Here is a 15772-nt window from a genome sequence, read left to right as displayed (position 1 = left end):
GCTCCAAAACCGCCATAAAAAAGCCAGACTACGGTTTGAAACTGCACATGGGGACAAAGATCGTACTTTTTGGAGAAATGTCCTCTGGTCTGATGAAACAAAAATAGAACTGTTTGGCCATAATGACCATCGTTATGTTTGGAGGAAAAAGGGGGATGCTTGCAAGCTGAAGAACACCATCCCAACCGTGAAGCACGGGAGTGGCAGCATCATGTTGTGGGGGTGCTTTGCTGCAGGAGGGACTGGTGCACAAAATAGATGGCATCATGAGGTGGGACAATTATGTGGCTATATTGAAGCAACATCTCAAGACATCAGTCAGGAAGTTAAAGCTTGGTCGCAAATGGGTCTTCCAAATGGACAATGACCCCAAGCATACTTCCAAAGTTGTGGCAGAATGGCTTAAGGACAACAAAGTCAAGGTATTGGAGTGGCCATCACAAAGCCCTGACCTCAATCCTATAGAAAATTTGTGGTCAGAACTGAAAAAGCGAGTGCGAGCAAGGAGGCCTACAAACCTGACTCAGTTACACCAGCTCTGTCAGGAGGAATGGGCCAAAATTCACCCAACGTATTGTGAGAAGCTTGTGGAAGGCTACCCAAAATGTTTGACCCAAGTTAAAACCTCTAACGCCTCCCTAACCCGGATCCGGGATCCCCCCCCAACACAAAAGCTGACTAGCATAGCCTAGCCTAAAGTTACAGGGATATCATAAAATAAAATGTTCATGAAATCACAAGTCCAAGACACCAAATGAAAGATACAGATCTTGTGATTCAAGCCATCATCTCTGATTTGTAAAATGTTTTACAGGGAAGACACAATATGTAAATCTATTAGCTAACCACTGTTAGCAAAAGACAACAATTTTCTTACTCCACCATTTTCTTACTGCATCAGTAGCTATCACCAATTCGGCCAAATAAAGATATTGATAGCCACTAACCAAGAAAAAACCTCATCAGATGACAGTCTGATAACATATTTATTGTATAGGATAGGTTTTGTTAGAAAAATGTGCATATTTCAGGTATAAATCATAGTTTACAATTGCACCCACCATCACAACTCAACTAGAAAAAATACAGAGAGCAACGTGTATTACCTAATTACTAATCATAAAACATTTCTTAAAAATACACAGCGTACACTAATTGAAAGACACAGATCCTGTGAATCCAGACAATATTTCAGATTTTCTAAGTGTCTTACAGCGAAAACACAATAAATCGTTATATTACCATAGCACATGTGCAAACATTACCCCAGCATTGATTCACGGCAAAAAGAGCGATAGCATTATCACCACCAAAATGTATTAATTTTTTCACTAACCTTCTCAGAATTCTTCAGATGACACTCCTGTAACATCATATTACAACATACATATAGAGTTTGAAAATGTGCATATTTAGCCACCAAAATCATGGTTAGACAATGAGAAAAGTAGCCAAGCTGGTCAGAAAATGTCGGGCGCCATATTAGACAGTGATCTAGTCTTATACATAAATACTCATAAACTTGACTAAAAAATACAGGGTGGACAGCGATTGATAGACAATTTAATTCTTAATGCAATCGCTGAATTACATTTTTTAAATTATCCTTACTTTTCAATACAGGTTGCGCCAAGCGAAGCTACACCAAACAAAATGGCGGCATAAGCGTTTAACATTTTTCGACAGAAACACGATTTATCATCATAAATAGTTCTTACTATGAGCTGTTCTTCCATCAGAATCTTGGGCAATGAATCCTTTCTCCGGTCTAATCGTCTTTTGGTCGAAAGATGTCCTCTTGCCCCGTCGAAATGGCCAATTACGTTCACCATGCACTCAAAGTGCCCAGCTCCTCAAAGTGCATCACACAGAAATGCCATAAAATCGCCCTAAACGGATATAAATTGCTATAAAACGGTTCAAATTAACTACCTTATGATGTTTTTAACACCTATAACGAGTAAAAACATGACCGGAGAAATATTACTGGCTAAACAACAGCTTGGAAGGAGGCAAGTCCGATGTCCATCGTGCGTCAGGCGCAGGCAGGAAAAGAAAGCTACTTCCGGTCTTTGGTGTTTTATAGAGGCCCTGATTGCGCAATCGACTCCATTCAAAGCGTCACCACGTACTGACATCCAGAGGAAGACGTAGGCAGTGTTTGTTTCTCCATAGCATTTACAGGGACTTTACAACCGACCTGGGAACAGGGGCCAAGATTTCTGAAATCTCACTCCCTGTCATGAAAAGTGCTGTAGAAGGAGTTCTGTTTCACTCAGAGACAAAATTCCAACGGCTATAGAAACTAGAGAGTGTTTTCTATCCAATAATAATAATAATATGCATATTGTACGAGCAAGAATTGAGTAGGAAGCCGTTTAATCTGAAGACCGATTTATGCTAAGTCGAAACAGCACCCCCTATATTCGCAAGAAGTTAAACAATTTAAAGGCAATGCTACCAAATACTAATTGAGTGTATGTAAACTTCTGACCCACTGGGAACGTGATGAAAGGAATAAAAGAAGCTGAAAGAAATCATTCTCTCTACTTTTAGTCAGACATTTCACATTCTTATAATCACCACTTTATTATAACTGACCTACGACAGGGAATTTTACTTGGATTAAATGTCAGGAATTGTGAAAAACTGAGTTTAAATGTATTTGGCTAAGGTGTATGTAAACTTCCGACTTCAACTGTACATGTTGAGTGCTTTTCCAGTAGCAGCTGGGTGATCTTACTGATGTGTGTTTGCCCTCTACCTCTCAGGTCGTCCACAGCCAGGTTGCTATGGGAGACCATGCTGGCCAGTAAGCAGAAAGAGGCTGTGATGGAGGTCCGCAGACAGCTGGTGGAGGCCGCCAGCAAGGAGAATCTACCAATCAAGATGGGTCTGGGTAAGGAAGGCCAGGACACACAGATATACACTGACTACACTCAGTGTTGACACTCCAAATGAACAGGCACTCTGTGACTCGCTCTCTCCCAAATCCCAATGCCATAGAATACACAGACCCCGTTTGATCTAGGGCTGAATAATAAGACGGTTAAATTACTGCAATCAGTAAACACATCATTACATTATTTTGATATATAGTCAAACTCTCCGAATTAGGAAGGCATAGGAGAGAGAAGAAAAGAGGGATAGTGAGAGATGAAAAGAGGGATAGTGAGTGAGAGAGAGAGAGAAAAGAGGGATAGTGAGTGAGAGAGAGAAAAGAGGGATAGTGAGTGAGAGAGAGAGAGAAAAGAGGGATAGTGAGTGAGAGAGAGAGAAAAGAAGGATAGTGAGTGAGAGAGAAAAGAGGGATAGTGAGTGAGAGAGAGAGATAAAGAGGGATAGTGAGTGAGAGCGAGAGATGAAAAGAGGGATAGTGAGTGAGAGGGATAGTGAGTGAGAGAGATAAAGAGGGATAGTGAGTGAGAGATAGAGGGATAGTGAGTGAGAGCGAGAGATGAAAAGAGGGATAGTGAGTGAGAGAGAGAGATGAAAAGAGGGATAGTGAGTGAGAGAGAGAGAAAAGAAGGATAGTGAGTGAGAGATAGAGGGATAGTGAGTGAGAGCGAGAGATGAAAAGAGGGATAGTGAGTGAGAGAGATAAAGAGGGATAGTGAGTGAGAGAGAGAGATGAAAAGAGGGATAGTGAGTGAGAGAGAGAGATAAAGAGGGATAGTGAGAGCGAGAGATGAAAAGAGGGATAGTGAGTGAGAGAGAGAGAGGTCCTGATGTTTTACAAAGAGCCACAGCGCCACCTATAGAGCTTCCTCTGTCTGTGTTTGTCCATGTGGCCACAGAGGAAATGTGAACCACATGTTGGCTCTCTGACTCTCTCTCACACACACACACACACACACACACACACACACACACACACACACACACACACAATAACTTTTGTTGTTTGTTAATGAAGCAAAAGGGCCTTAAGCAGAGGGTAAAAATAATATCAGACAGGCAGAGACGTACACATCATCACACATTTTGTACACTTAGACTCCTATTTGACTCGCATCGGTGTATGCATGCCATGAATCATATGTAGCATGTCTTTTGTACACACACACACACACACACACACACACACACACACACACACACACACACACACACACACATTGGCTAACATGTATGTTAGCATGTGGCAGGTCTGTGCAATAGTAATCAAGGGGAGGTCAGCTGGGAGGGGCTCTGTGGTCCCACTGCTCTTGTAATCACAGAGGTAACCCGGCTCGCTTAACAAGCAGGTTGGAATATGTGCCGGGGGGGGGGGGGTCTCTTACACGCTACACACACATGCTGCCGAAATAGTCTGTGTCTGAGAGCAGTGCCATCGTTCTTTCTAATCCTGGGTGGCTCGCTCTCTTCTGGGTTTATTTTGACAAACGCACCTCCTCAGATAAAGTGAGGGCAGAAAAGAGAGCTAGAGAGAGAGGGTAGTAGAGAGAGAGGGTAGTAGAGAGAGAGGGTAGTAGAGAGAGAGGGTAGTAGAGAGAGAGGGTAGTAGAGAGAGAGGGTAGTAGAGAGAGAGGGTAGTAGAGAGAGAGGGTAGTAGAGAGAGAGGGTAGTATAGAGAGACAGCGAGAGGGTAGTAGAGAGAGACAGCGAGAGGGTAGTAGAGAGAGACAGCGAGAGGGTAGTAGAGAGAGACAGCGAGAGGGTAGTAGAGAGAGACAGCGAGAGGGTAGTAGAGAGAGACAGCGAGAGGGTAGTAGAGAGAGACAGCGAGAGGGTAGTAGAGAGAGACAGCGAGAGGGTAGTAGAGAGAGACAGCGAGAGGGTAGTAGAGAGAGACAGCGAGAGGGTAGTAGAGAGAGACAGCGAGAGGGTAGTAGAGAGAGACAGCGAGAGGGTAGTAGAGAGAGACAGCGAGAGGGTAGTAGAGAGAGACAGCGAGAGGGTAGTAGAGAGAGACAGCGAGAGGGTAGTAGAGAGAGACAGCGAGAGGGTAGTAGAGAGAGACAGCGAGAGGGTAGTAGAGAGAGACAGCGAGAGGGTAGTAGAGAGAGACAGCGAGAGGGTAGTAGAGAGAGACAGCGAGAGGGTAGTAGAGAGAGACAGCGAGAGGGTAGTAGAGAGAGACAGCGAGAGGGTAGTAGAGAGAGACAGCGAGAGGGTAGTAGAGAGAGACAGCGAGAGGGTAGTAGAGAGAGACAGCGAGAGGGTAGTAGAGAGAGACAGCGAGAGGGTAGTAGAGAGAGACAGCGAGAGGGTAGTAGAGAGAGACAGCGAGAGGGTAGTAGAGAGAGACAGCGAGAGGGTAGTAGAGAGAGACAGAGGGTCGTAGAGACAGAGGGTCGTAGAGAGAGAGAGAGAGGGTCGTAGAGAGAGAGAGAGAGAGAGAGAGAGAGGGGGGGTAGTAGAGAGAGAGAGAGAGAGAGAGAGAGGGGGGGTAGTAGAGAGAGAGAGAGAGAGGGGGGGTAGTAGAGAGAGAGAGGGTAGTAGAGAGAGAGAGAGGGTAGTAGAGAGAGAGAGAGGGTAGTAGAGAGAGAGAGGGTGCGAGAGAGAGGGTGAGAGAGAGAGGGTAGTAGAGAGAGAGATGGAGGGTAGTAGAGAGAGAGATGGAGGGTAGTAGAGCGAGAGATGGAGGGTAGTAGAGCGAGAGATGGAGGGTAGTAGAGCGAGAGATGGAGGGTAGTAGAGCGAGAGATAGAGGGTAGTAGAGAGAGAGAGAGAGAGAGAGAGGGTAGTAGAGAGAGAGAGAGAGAGGGTGAGAGAGAGAGAGTTCCGGAGTTCCAAATTGAGCAGCAGCTGCTGAAAAGATGAGCTCCTACAAATATTGAAATTTACATGGTTTTTAGAGTGAAGTACATCGGAAAAAAGCAAAAGAAAACTGCAAGACTGAATAGGAGACCAAACAAGCAGCAAACAAAGAAGATAGGCTTTTGAAAAAGTAACAATTTTTCATAAAATTGTGCCGTTTTCTTAGCTAGCTAAATTGTTTACCAGTTGCTAAGCAGTTGCTAGGGACTCTCCTGGAAGAAGCTAGCTAGCTAACAAAGAATATCTAGTTAACAGAAGAAAAGAAAAGACAAAATAAGGACAGAAGAAAAATGAAAAAGGACATCAAAGTGAAACAGTCCTCTAAAGACACAAGAGACAATAATACAAGAAACAACACTTCTATTGCAACATTGTAGCCAACATCACCAGCGTTGCTATGGAAATTGTTTACCCACCAGACATCCAAACAGAGAAAGCTAAGAAAAGTTTCAAAGGTTTGTTGATGGGACAGAACCATGAATGCCTGTTTGCAGATCTCACCAGTTGCAAAACAAGAGCAAATTAAATTTTTAATACCAAACGAGGGCACATATGGAAAAAGGTTATTTGCAACCATTTCCCTTTCTCAAAAAAGAGAGGCATCAGCCAAGGATGTCAGATCAGCATTTTTGAAGAAGCTGACCATAGCAACACGTATCAAACAGTAAACGTATATAATAATGGAACTGTATTGATACAAGGCAATGAGTCAAGCCTCCAGGCTTTTGAGAATAGGTTTACTACCCTAAAAGCAGAAGCTGAAATCATCTCAGAAACTGAGGAAAAAGTCAAGGAGGGAGATGACGGTGAAAAGCAGGCCCCAACGGTCTCTGTGACCCAGCAAGAAGCCCTCAGTGTCCCTCTACCTACCTCACCTGCAGCAGACAGAGCCAAGGACATGCCTACAACACCAAGAACACCTGCTATGCAACGTTTCCACAACACCCTCTAGTCACCCTCTAGTCGAAGCACAGGTCATAGAACTCAGAGAGAACAAGCTTCAAGAGGAGGACACTGTACAGAAACTAAAAGAGATGAAACAGTTCAGGGAGGAGAGCAGAGCATCTATTGCTAAATTAGAAAGCAGAATGGACAAACTGAGTCAGACAAATGATGACCTCAGAGACCATCTGAGCACAACAAGAAAGGAGCTAGAACAAAGAGAGAGATACATTGACCTCCTCAACCAGCAGCGAGTCATTATGTCCTCTGCATCTAGAGAACATATCCACCAGCTTGGCATAACACAAGCAGAACCTGAGACCAGCATGGCCTCCACCACACAGCCTGATGACACTGCACCAGCCTGCCAGTCTGCTCCAGCCCAGGTCAGAATACCAGTCTCCCAGTCTGCTCCAGCCCAGGTCAGAATACCAGTCTCCCAGTCTGCTCCAGCCCAGGTCAGAATACCAGTCTCCCAGTCTGCTCCAGCACAGGTCAGAATACCAGTCTCCCAGTCTGCTCCAGCACAGGTCAGAATACCAGTCTCCCAGTCTGCTCCAGCCCAGGTCAGAATACCAGTCTCCCAGTCTGCTCCAGCACAGGTCAGAATACCAGTCTCCCAGTCTGCTCCAGCACAGGTCAGAATACGAGTCTCCCAGTCTGCTCCAGCACAGGTCAGAATACCAGTCTCCCAGTCTGCTCCAGCACAGGTCAGAATACCAGTCTCCCAGTCTGCTCCAGCACAGGTCAGAATACCAGTCTCCCAGTCTGCTCCAGCACAGTGTGCTCCAGCCCAGGTCAACCTACCAGCCTCTCAGTCTGCTCCAGCCCAGGTCAGCCAACCAACCTCTCAGTCTGCTCCAGCCCAGGTCAACCTACCAGCCTCTCAGACTGCTCCAGCCCAGGTCAGAATACCAGCCTCCCAGACTGCTCCAGCCCAGGTCAACCTACCAGCCTCTCAGTCTGCTCCAGCCCAGGTCAACCTACCAGCCTCTGTCTGCTCCAGCCCAGGTCAACCTACCAGCCTCTCAGTCTGCTCCAGCCCAGGTCAACCTACCAGCCTCTCAGTCTGCTCCAGCCCAGGTCAACCTACCAGCCTCCCAGTCTGCTCCAGCCCAGGTCAACCTACCAGCCTCTCAGTCTGCTCCAGCCCAGGTCAACCTACCAGCCTCTCAGTCTGCTCCAGCCCAGGTCAGAATACCAGCCTCCCAGTCTGCTCCACCCAGACAGTCACTCACAACTGCAATCCTTATTGATTCAAATAGGAAGTTCTTAGTCCAGGAAAGATTATTCCCTAGACACCAGGTGTATAAGTTCTGGTGTCCTACAACTGACAGTGCAATGCAGCTACTCAGTCAGACCAGGATTGACACCCTCGACAACATCATCATCCACACTGGCACAAACGACCTTCATGCCAAAGGTGAAAATGTATCTGGGGCAGTGAGAAGAGTGGCAGAACGGGCACAGGCTATGTTCCCAACAACCAATATAGTTGTGTCCACCCTCCTACCAAGAAAAGACTTCCCAGGAAAGTTGATCGACAAAATAAATCAACAGATCAATGTGTAATGTGCCTCACTGCTCAACGTCAGAACGGCTCACCACCCCACTCTGACATGTCAACACTTATACCATAATGTACATCTTGATCAGGACAGTATCAGAACCTTTGCCAAGAACCTAAAAGATGCAACACTTGGCAGGGACCCACACACCCATCACCCCAGCAACAGAGGTCCCCCGCCCCACCTTCTGAAACAACAGTACCTCCACCATCCCCAAGAGAAAAGAGCCAGACACGGCTTATTACAGCACAGCTCTACTAGACCAGGCCCAACACAGCACAGATTTACCAGACCAGACCCGCCTCAGGACAGCACGACTAGACCCGGCCCATCACAACACAGCTCTACTAGACCAGGGCCTTCACAACACAGCTCTACTAGACCAGGGCCTTCACAACACAGTTCTACTGGACCTGGCCCGTCACAACACATCTCTACTGGACCTGGCCCATCACAACACATCTCTACTGGACCTGGCCCGTCACAACACAGCTCTACTAGACCTGGCCCATCACAACACAGCTCTACTAGACCTGGCCCGTCACAACACAGCTCTACTAGACCTGGCCCATCACAACACATCTCTACTGGACCTGGCCCATCACAACACAGCTCTACTAGACCTGGCCCATCACAACACAGCTCTACTAGACCCGGCCCATCACAACACAGCTCTACTAGACCCGGCCCATCACAACACAGCTCTACTAGACCCGGCCCATCACAACACAGCTCTACTAGACCCGGCCCATCACAACACAGCTCTACTAGACCCGGCCCATCACAACACAGCTCTACTAGACCCGGCCCATCACAACACAGCTCTACTAAACCCGGCCCATCACAACACAGCTCTACTAAACCCGGCCCATCACAACACAGCTCTACTGGACCTGGCCCATCACAACACAGCTCTGACCACTACTCCAAGGTCGGACAGAACACTGTCCTTCAGAGAAGTACACCACATGATGCAGTCCACACCATGTATCATTCAGATTATCAGCCTACATATGCTGAGGTAACCTCTGGCAAAAGACACCTAGAACAATCAGAGATAGGAGAGGTGCGCCAACTACTGCAACTAATATGCAGACTACTGAGCTAGACAGACCCTTTAATTCACGCACACGCGCACACACACAGGGTTGCAGATTGCATTGTACTTATTTTTTGTGCAGTCTTATTCCATTCTTATTAATTTGTTTACAACTATTCTTAATTTTATTGGCACCGGTATTATAATAATAATTATATGTAATGGTGTGTGTGTGTGTGTGTGTGAGTGTGTGTGTGTGTGTGTGTGTGTATGTGTATGTATGTATGTATGTGTATGTATATGTATATATATGTATGTATAAGTGTATATATATATATATTATTATTATTATTTTTCAATGTACTTTACTCAAACCAGTGAATATCACTTATTATAAATGAGATCATTAACTATCAGCTCTTGGAATATCCAGGGCCTTTACTCTTCACATTTTGGTTATAAAACAACAAATCCAGAATTGATTAAAAACATCAAGGGACAGGACATCATAATCCTACTGGAAACATGGTGTTGTGGAGACAGATACTCAGTGTCCCTCAGCCTATAGAGAAAGTTTACTACCATCAATCAAACATAAAAATGTTAAACGGGGCCGAGACTCAGGTGGAATCATCATTTGGCATAAGCATGACTTGGCACTGAATGAAATGAAAAAAGGTACCAGTCACATTTGGCTAAAACTTAACAAAGGTACAATCTATTGTGACAATGATGTGTACATATGTGCAGCTTATGCTCCTCCTTCAGATTCATCATATTATGATGATCAGTTTTTTGACAATCTCCATACAGAAATCATTACATTATCATTTCAGGCAGAGGGTAAAGTGCTTCTTTGTGGAGATTTCAATGCAAGAACAGGTTCTGAGCCTGACTACACTGATGCGGGAGGTAACCACCACATATTTGGTCACCCCTCCTTGTACAGTAGCCCTATTATAAATAATAGAAACAGTCCTGACCAAATACTGAACAAAAATGGGAAGGAGTTAGTGCATCTCTGTCGAGCCTTAGGCCTGTACATGCTTAATGGTAGAATCAGAGGGGACTCTTTAGGTCAGTTTACTTACTGCTCAGCTCTTGGGACAAGTGTAGTCGATTATGCCATCACTGACATAGACCCCTCCTCCATTAGTGCATTCACTGTCAGACCACAGACACCATTGTCAGATCACAGTCAGATCAACGTGTTTCTGAAGAAATTAACCGGCAATATTCATTCCAAAAAACTGCCCAATAAACTCTACAACATAAACCAATCGTATAGATGGGCTCCAAACAGTGCAGAGAGATTCAATGAAACATTGAACTCAAATGAAATGATGAACTCTATACAGTTTTTCAATAACTCACAATACCAAAACAATAAAGATGGTGTCAATTCGGCTACTCAAAACATCAACTGCATATTCCAAAAAGCAGCATCGAAAGCAAATTTGAGAAAACCAAAGAAATGCAACATCAGAAACAAAAAACAAAATGTTTCTGACAAATGGTTTGATAATGAATGTAAAACAATTAGAAAACACCTAAGACAAATGTCAAGCAAAAAACATAAGCAGCAAAACAACCCAGAGCTACGATATGAATACTTTGAAACTCTGAAACAGTATAAACATACACTGAAATGCAAGAAACTGAATTATACCAACAAGACACTTGATGAAATTGAAACGCAATTGACCAAAATCAGTTCTGGGACATGTGGAACAATTTAAGCACAACAAAGCCACAAGAATTAGCCATACAAGATGTAGGAATTTGGAAAACTTATTTTGATAATCTATACAAAAACATCCCAGAAAAAGACTTAAAACAGAACCAATTAGAAATTAAAGAAAAATTGAGCATCCCTGAATCAGTCATTAAAAACAACCAAAATCCATTAGATTACCCAATAACCCAACAAGAACTAAATGAAAAGCTCAAATCTATTAAATCAAAGAAGGCTTGTGGTCTAGACAACATCAGAAAGGAAATGCTGAAAACAGCACACCTGAGTTGCAAAATGCTGTGCTTAAATTGTTCAACATGGTTTTAACTTCTGGCTGCTTCCCTGATGTCTGGAACCAGGGGCTCATCTCCCCTATCCACAAAAGTGGAGACAAATCAGACCCCAATAATTACAGGGGAATTTGTGTAAACAGTAACTTGGGAAAGGTTTTCTGTAGCATTTTGAATTCAAGAATTCAAACCTTTCTTCAAGAAATTTTTTTAGTAACTAAATGTCAAATTGGCTTTCTCCCTAACCATCGCACTACTGACCATATATGCACCTTACACACACTAATTAATAAACACGTCCACCAAAAAAAAGAGGGCAAAATCCTTGCTTGCTTTATTGACTTTAAAAAAGCATTTGATTCTATTTGGCACGAAGGGCTATTCTACAAAATTCTCCAAAGTGGGCTTGGTGGTAAGGTGTATGACTTAATAAAATGTATGTACACAGAAAACAAGTGTGCAATAAAAATCAAAAACCAAAGAACAGAATTCTTTTCACAATGTCGAGGTGTGAGACAAGGCTGTAGTTTGAGTCCAAATCTTTTCAACATTTATATCAATGAATTAGCAGACATGTTGGACCGTTCTCCAGCCCCAGGACTCACACTATTTGACACAGAGGTGAAATACCTGCTATATGCTGATGACTTGGTACTTCTATCACCAACCAAAGAAGGTCTTCAACAGAACATTAATATTCTAGAGCAATGCCATAATTGGGCCCTGGCAGTAAATTTCCCAAAAACTAAAATCATTATTTTCCAAAAACAAAACAGATGTCAGAAACACAAATATAAATTCACCCTGAACAACACCATAATTGAACACACAAAAAATTATACCTACCTTGGTCTGACCATATCTGCATCGGGAAACTTTAACACAGTTAGAATTTGGACCAAAATATTTGACAGTGTAATCCTACCAATAGCTCTTTACGGAAGTGAGGTTTGGGGGCCACTCAATTGAAGCCCTACATGCAGAATTCTGTCGGAAAATCCTACAAGTCCAGAGAAATACACCAACTAATGCATGTAGGGCAGAATTGGGCCGCTTTCCAGTAATAATGAAAATACAGAAAATATCATCCAAATTTTGGCTACATCTAAATTCAAGTCCAAATACGAGTCTGCAATTTAAAGCACTTCAAGCGCTGAGCCCAGAAACGAGCCCTCTGTCAGCTGGTGTTGGACCTAACCAACCAAGCTGACACCAGCACTGCTTCAAAAGAAAGAATTCCAATAAACAAAATCATGAACCAATCAAAGGACTCATATATTCAACATTGGAAAAACGAGGAAAAACCAAGTACAGGCTGAGTGACCACCGATTGGCAATAGAAACCGGCAGACATAAAAAGACATGGCTACCCAAAGAGGAGCGTGTATGTGGTCACTGCACGACAGGGGAGGTAGAAACAGAGATGCACTTTCTCCTTTACTGTGATAAATATTCCTCACCAAGAGATTCATTATTCACAGAAATGACTACATTTATTCCAAATTTTAACTTATTAAACCCAGAGGAAAAACTAAAAATACTCATGGGCGAAGGAGCAATGGCTCCTCTTGCAGCCAAATATGTATTTGCCTGCCATAGCCTGAGGGACACTGAATAATAACATCTGCATAGTAAGCAGTAACTTACTTATTATTACTGTTATTGTTATTACTATTATTATTGTTGTTTATCATTCCAAATAGTAGTGGTATGGGTGATAATGGTAATGATAGCAGTTTAGTGATGGTGGTGGTGGTAGTAGTGGTAATGATGATAGTAGTTGTAGTACTGATGTAATGGTGAAGATGACAGTTATTTAGTTATAGTTTAATTTTCCATTTATACTTTTATATTTATTACATTACATTCGACTATTGACTGTTACCATTTTATTGTTATTATTTTTGTATTGAATTTTGTATTATTATTTACTGCCATTTTATATTATTATTTGTTATTGTTTATAATTTTATTAGAGAGAGAGAGAGAGAGAGTATCTATCTATCTATCTATCTATCTATCTATCTATCTATCGATCTCTCCTCTCTGACTGACTGTTGACGTAGCCTGTATCCAGGCTAGAGGGCAGTGCCAAAGCCTTGACACACTGGACCTTTATGCCCCGCTGGCAGAGGACCAGACATCCCCTCCTACCCCTCACAGCGCCTGTCCCACCCCCACACTGTTCCCACCAGCACTGTGGGACACCACATTTGGCTATAATGCCTGTGGGGTCACATGACAAGGGAGGAAACAGAGCTGTAAGTTAGACAGATTTCACACTGACTACACACATGTAGTAGTATTCATACACACACAATAGACTAACGCTCACACACACCTAGTACTGTTCACAGCATCTACTTCCACTGTAGCATTGTTTACATACTATGTAGGTTCCTGCACCTTGTATGACACTGTATGTATATATCACAAGCACATATAGTCTCTGGATCCAAGTTGGCTTCATTTCACCTCACAGGAGGATCACACTGTCCAGAGAGACAATTCATCTCTCTGATGTTGCTGAGCGTGTTCAGAGACAACGAGACACATTCTCAAAACAGAATAGGCTTGTGAAACCCTGTGTGTGTGTGTGTGTGTGTGTGTGTGTGCGCGCGCGTGTGTGTCAGTCTGAGGGCGTTCAATGTTGTTTTTGGATGTTTGGACAGCTTTGGTTTCAGTATGTGAGTATATGTGTGTTTATGTATGTGTGTGTATTTGTGTTTGACTGTGTGTAGAGATCTGTGTTTGTGTGGGGGTGTTTGTGTGTGCTTTATATTTTATGTGTGTGTGTATATATATATGTGTATGTGAGTGTGTTTATATTGCAGTGGAAGAGAACAGTGTTGACAGGATCTGTACTGGCTCTGATGCATATGGCCTAATTCTGACAGTCTATTGTGGGATTTTTCACTTTGCAGAAATTGGGGACTATGGCAGATACTTGATTGTACACACACACACACACACACACATTTGCAGCCAAACCAATGCATCCAGCAACAGTAATTTCCTGCTCTCCCAGCCAACAAGATCACAACCATGCCAGAGGAATCAAAACACACACATTCTCACATTATGAAGAGGAGAAGAAGAGCCAGGCTACATATTCTGTCCTTTTATTTATTTATTTATTTCACCTTTATTTAACCAGGTAGGCTAGTTGAGAACAAGTTCTCATTTGCAACGGCGACCTGGCCAAGATAAAGCATAGCAATTCGATACATACAACAACACAGAGTTACACATGGAATAAACAAAACATACAGTCAATAATACAGTAGAAAAATAAGTCTATAGACAATGTGAGCAAATGAGGTGAGATAAGGGAGGTAAAGGCAAAAAAAGGCCATGGTGGCGAGGTAAATACAGTATAGCAAGTAAAACACTGGAATGGTAGATTTGCAGTGGAAGAATGTGCAAGTAGAAATAAAAATAATGGGGTGCAAAGGAGCAAAATAAATAAATAAATACAGTAGGGGAAGAGGTAGTTGTTTGGGCTCAATTATAGATAGGCTATGTAGAGGTGCAGTAATCTGTGAGCTGCTCTGACAGCTGGTGCTTAAAGCTAGTGAGGGAGATAAGTGTTTCCAGCTTCAGAGATTTTTGCAGTTCGTTCCAGTCATTGGCAGCAGAGAACTGGAAGGAAAGACGACCAAAGGAGGAATTGGCTTTGGAGGTGACCAGTGAGATATACCTGCTGGAGCGCGTGCTACAGGTGGGTGCTGCTATGGTGACCAGTGAGCTGAGATAAGGCGGGGCTTTACCTAGCATCGACTTGTAGATAACCTGTAGCCAGTGGGTTTGGCGACGAGTATGAAGTATGAGTATGAGGGCCAGCCAACGAGAGCGTACAGGTCGCAGTGGTGGGTAGTGTATGGGGCTTTGGTGACAAAACGGATGGCACTGTGATAGACTGCATCCAGTTTGTTGAGTAGAGTGTCGGAGGCTATTTTATAGATGACATCACCGAAGTCGAGGATCGGTAGGATGGTCAGTTTTACGAGGGTATGTTTGGCAGCATGAGTGAAGGATGGTTTGTTGCGATATAGGAAGCCGATTCTTAGATTTAATTTTGGATTGGAGATGCTTAATGTGAGTCTGGAAGGAGAGTTTACAGTCTAACCAGACACCTAGGTATTTGTAGTTGTCCACGTATTCTAAGTCAGATCCGTCCAGAGTAGTGATGCTGGACGGGCGAGCAGGTGCGGTTGAATAGCATGCATTTAGTTTTACTTGCGTTTAAGAGCAGTTGGAGGCCACGGAAGGACAGTTGGATGGCATTGAAGCTCGTCTGGAGGTTACTTAACACAGTGTCCAAAGAAGGGCCAGAAGTATACAGAATGGTGTCGTCTGCGTAGAGGTGTATCAGAGAATCATCAGCAGCAAGAGCGACATCATTGATGTATACAGAGAAGAGCGTCGGCCCGAG

General features: G+C 43.6%; 1 protein-coding gene across 1 annotated transcript in view; it reads left to right on the top strand.

Moving 5' to 3' along the window:
• The window catches only part of LOC120054922 (sec1 family domain-containing protein 2-like), a 187030-nt gene that overhangs the window by 33123 nt on the left and 138135 nt on the right, over positions 1-15772 (top strand). Inside the window, exon 3 of the mRNA XM_039002661.1 lies at positions 2772-2899. Coding sequence (XP_038858589.1) covers positions 2772-2899 — 128 coding nt within the window. The remainder of the gene's footprint in view (positions 1-2771; positions 2900-15772) is intronic.

The sequence above is a fragment of the Salvelinus namaycush genome, chromosome 10 (assembly GCF_016432855.1).
Source record: "Salvelinus namaycush isolate Seneca chromosome 10, SaNama_1.0, whole genome shotgun sequence".
Taxonomy (NCBI): domain Eukaryota; kingdom Metazoa; phylum Chordata; class Actinopteri; order Salmoniformes; family Salmonidae; genus Salvelinus; species Salvelinus namaycush.
Note: the sequence above shows the minus strand (reverse complement) of the source record. Positions and strands in the feature narration are given on the sequence as shown.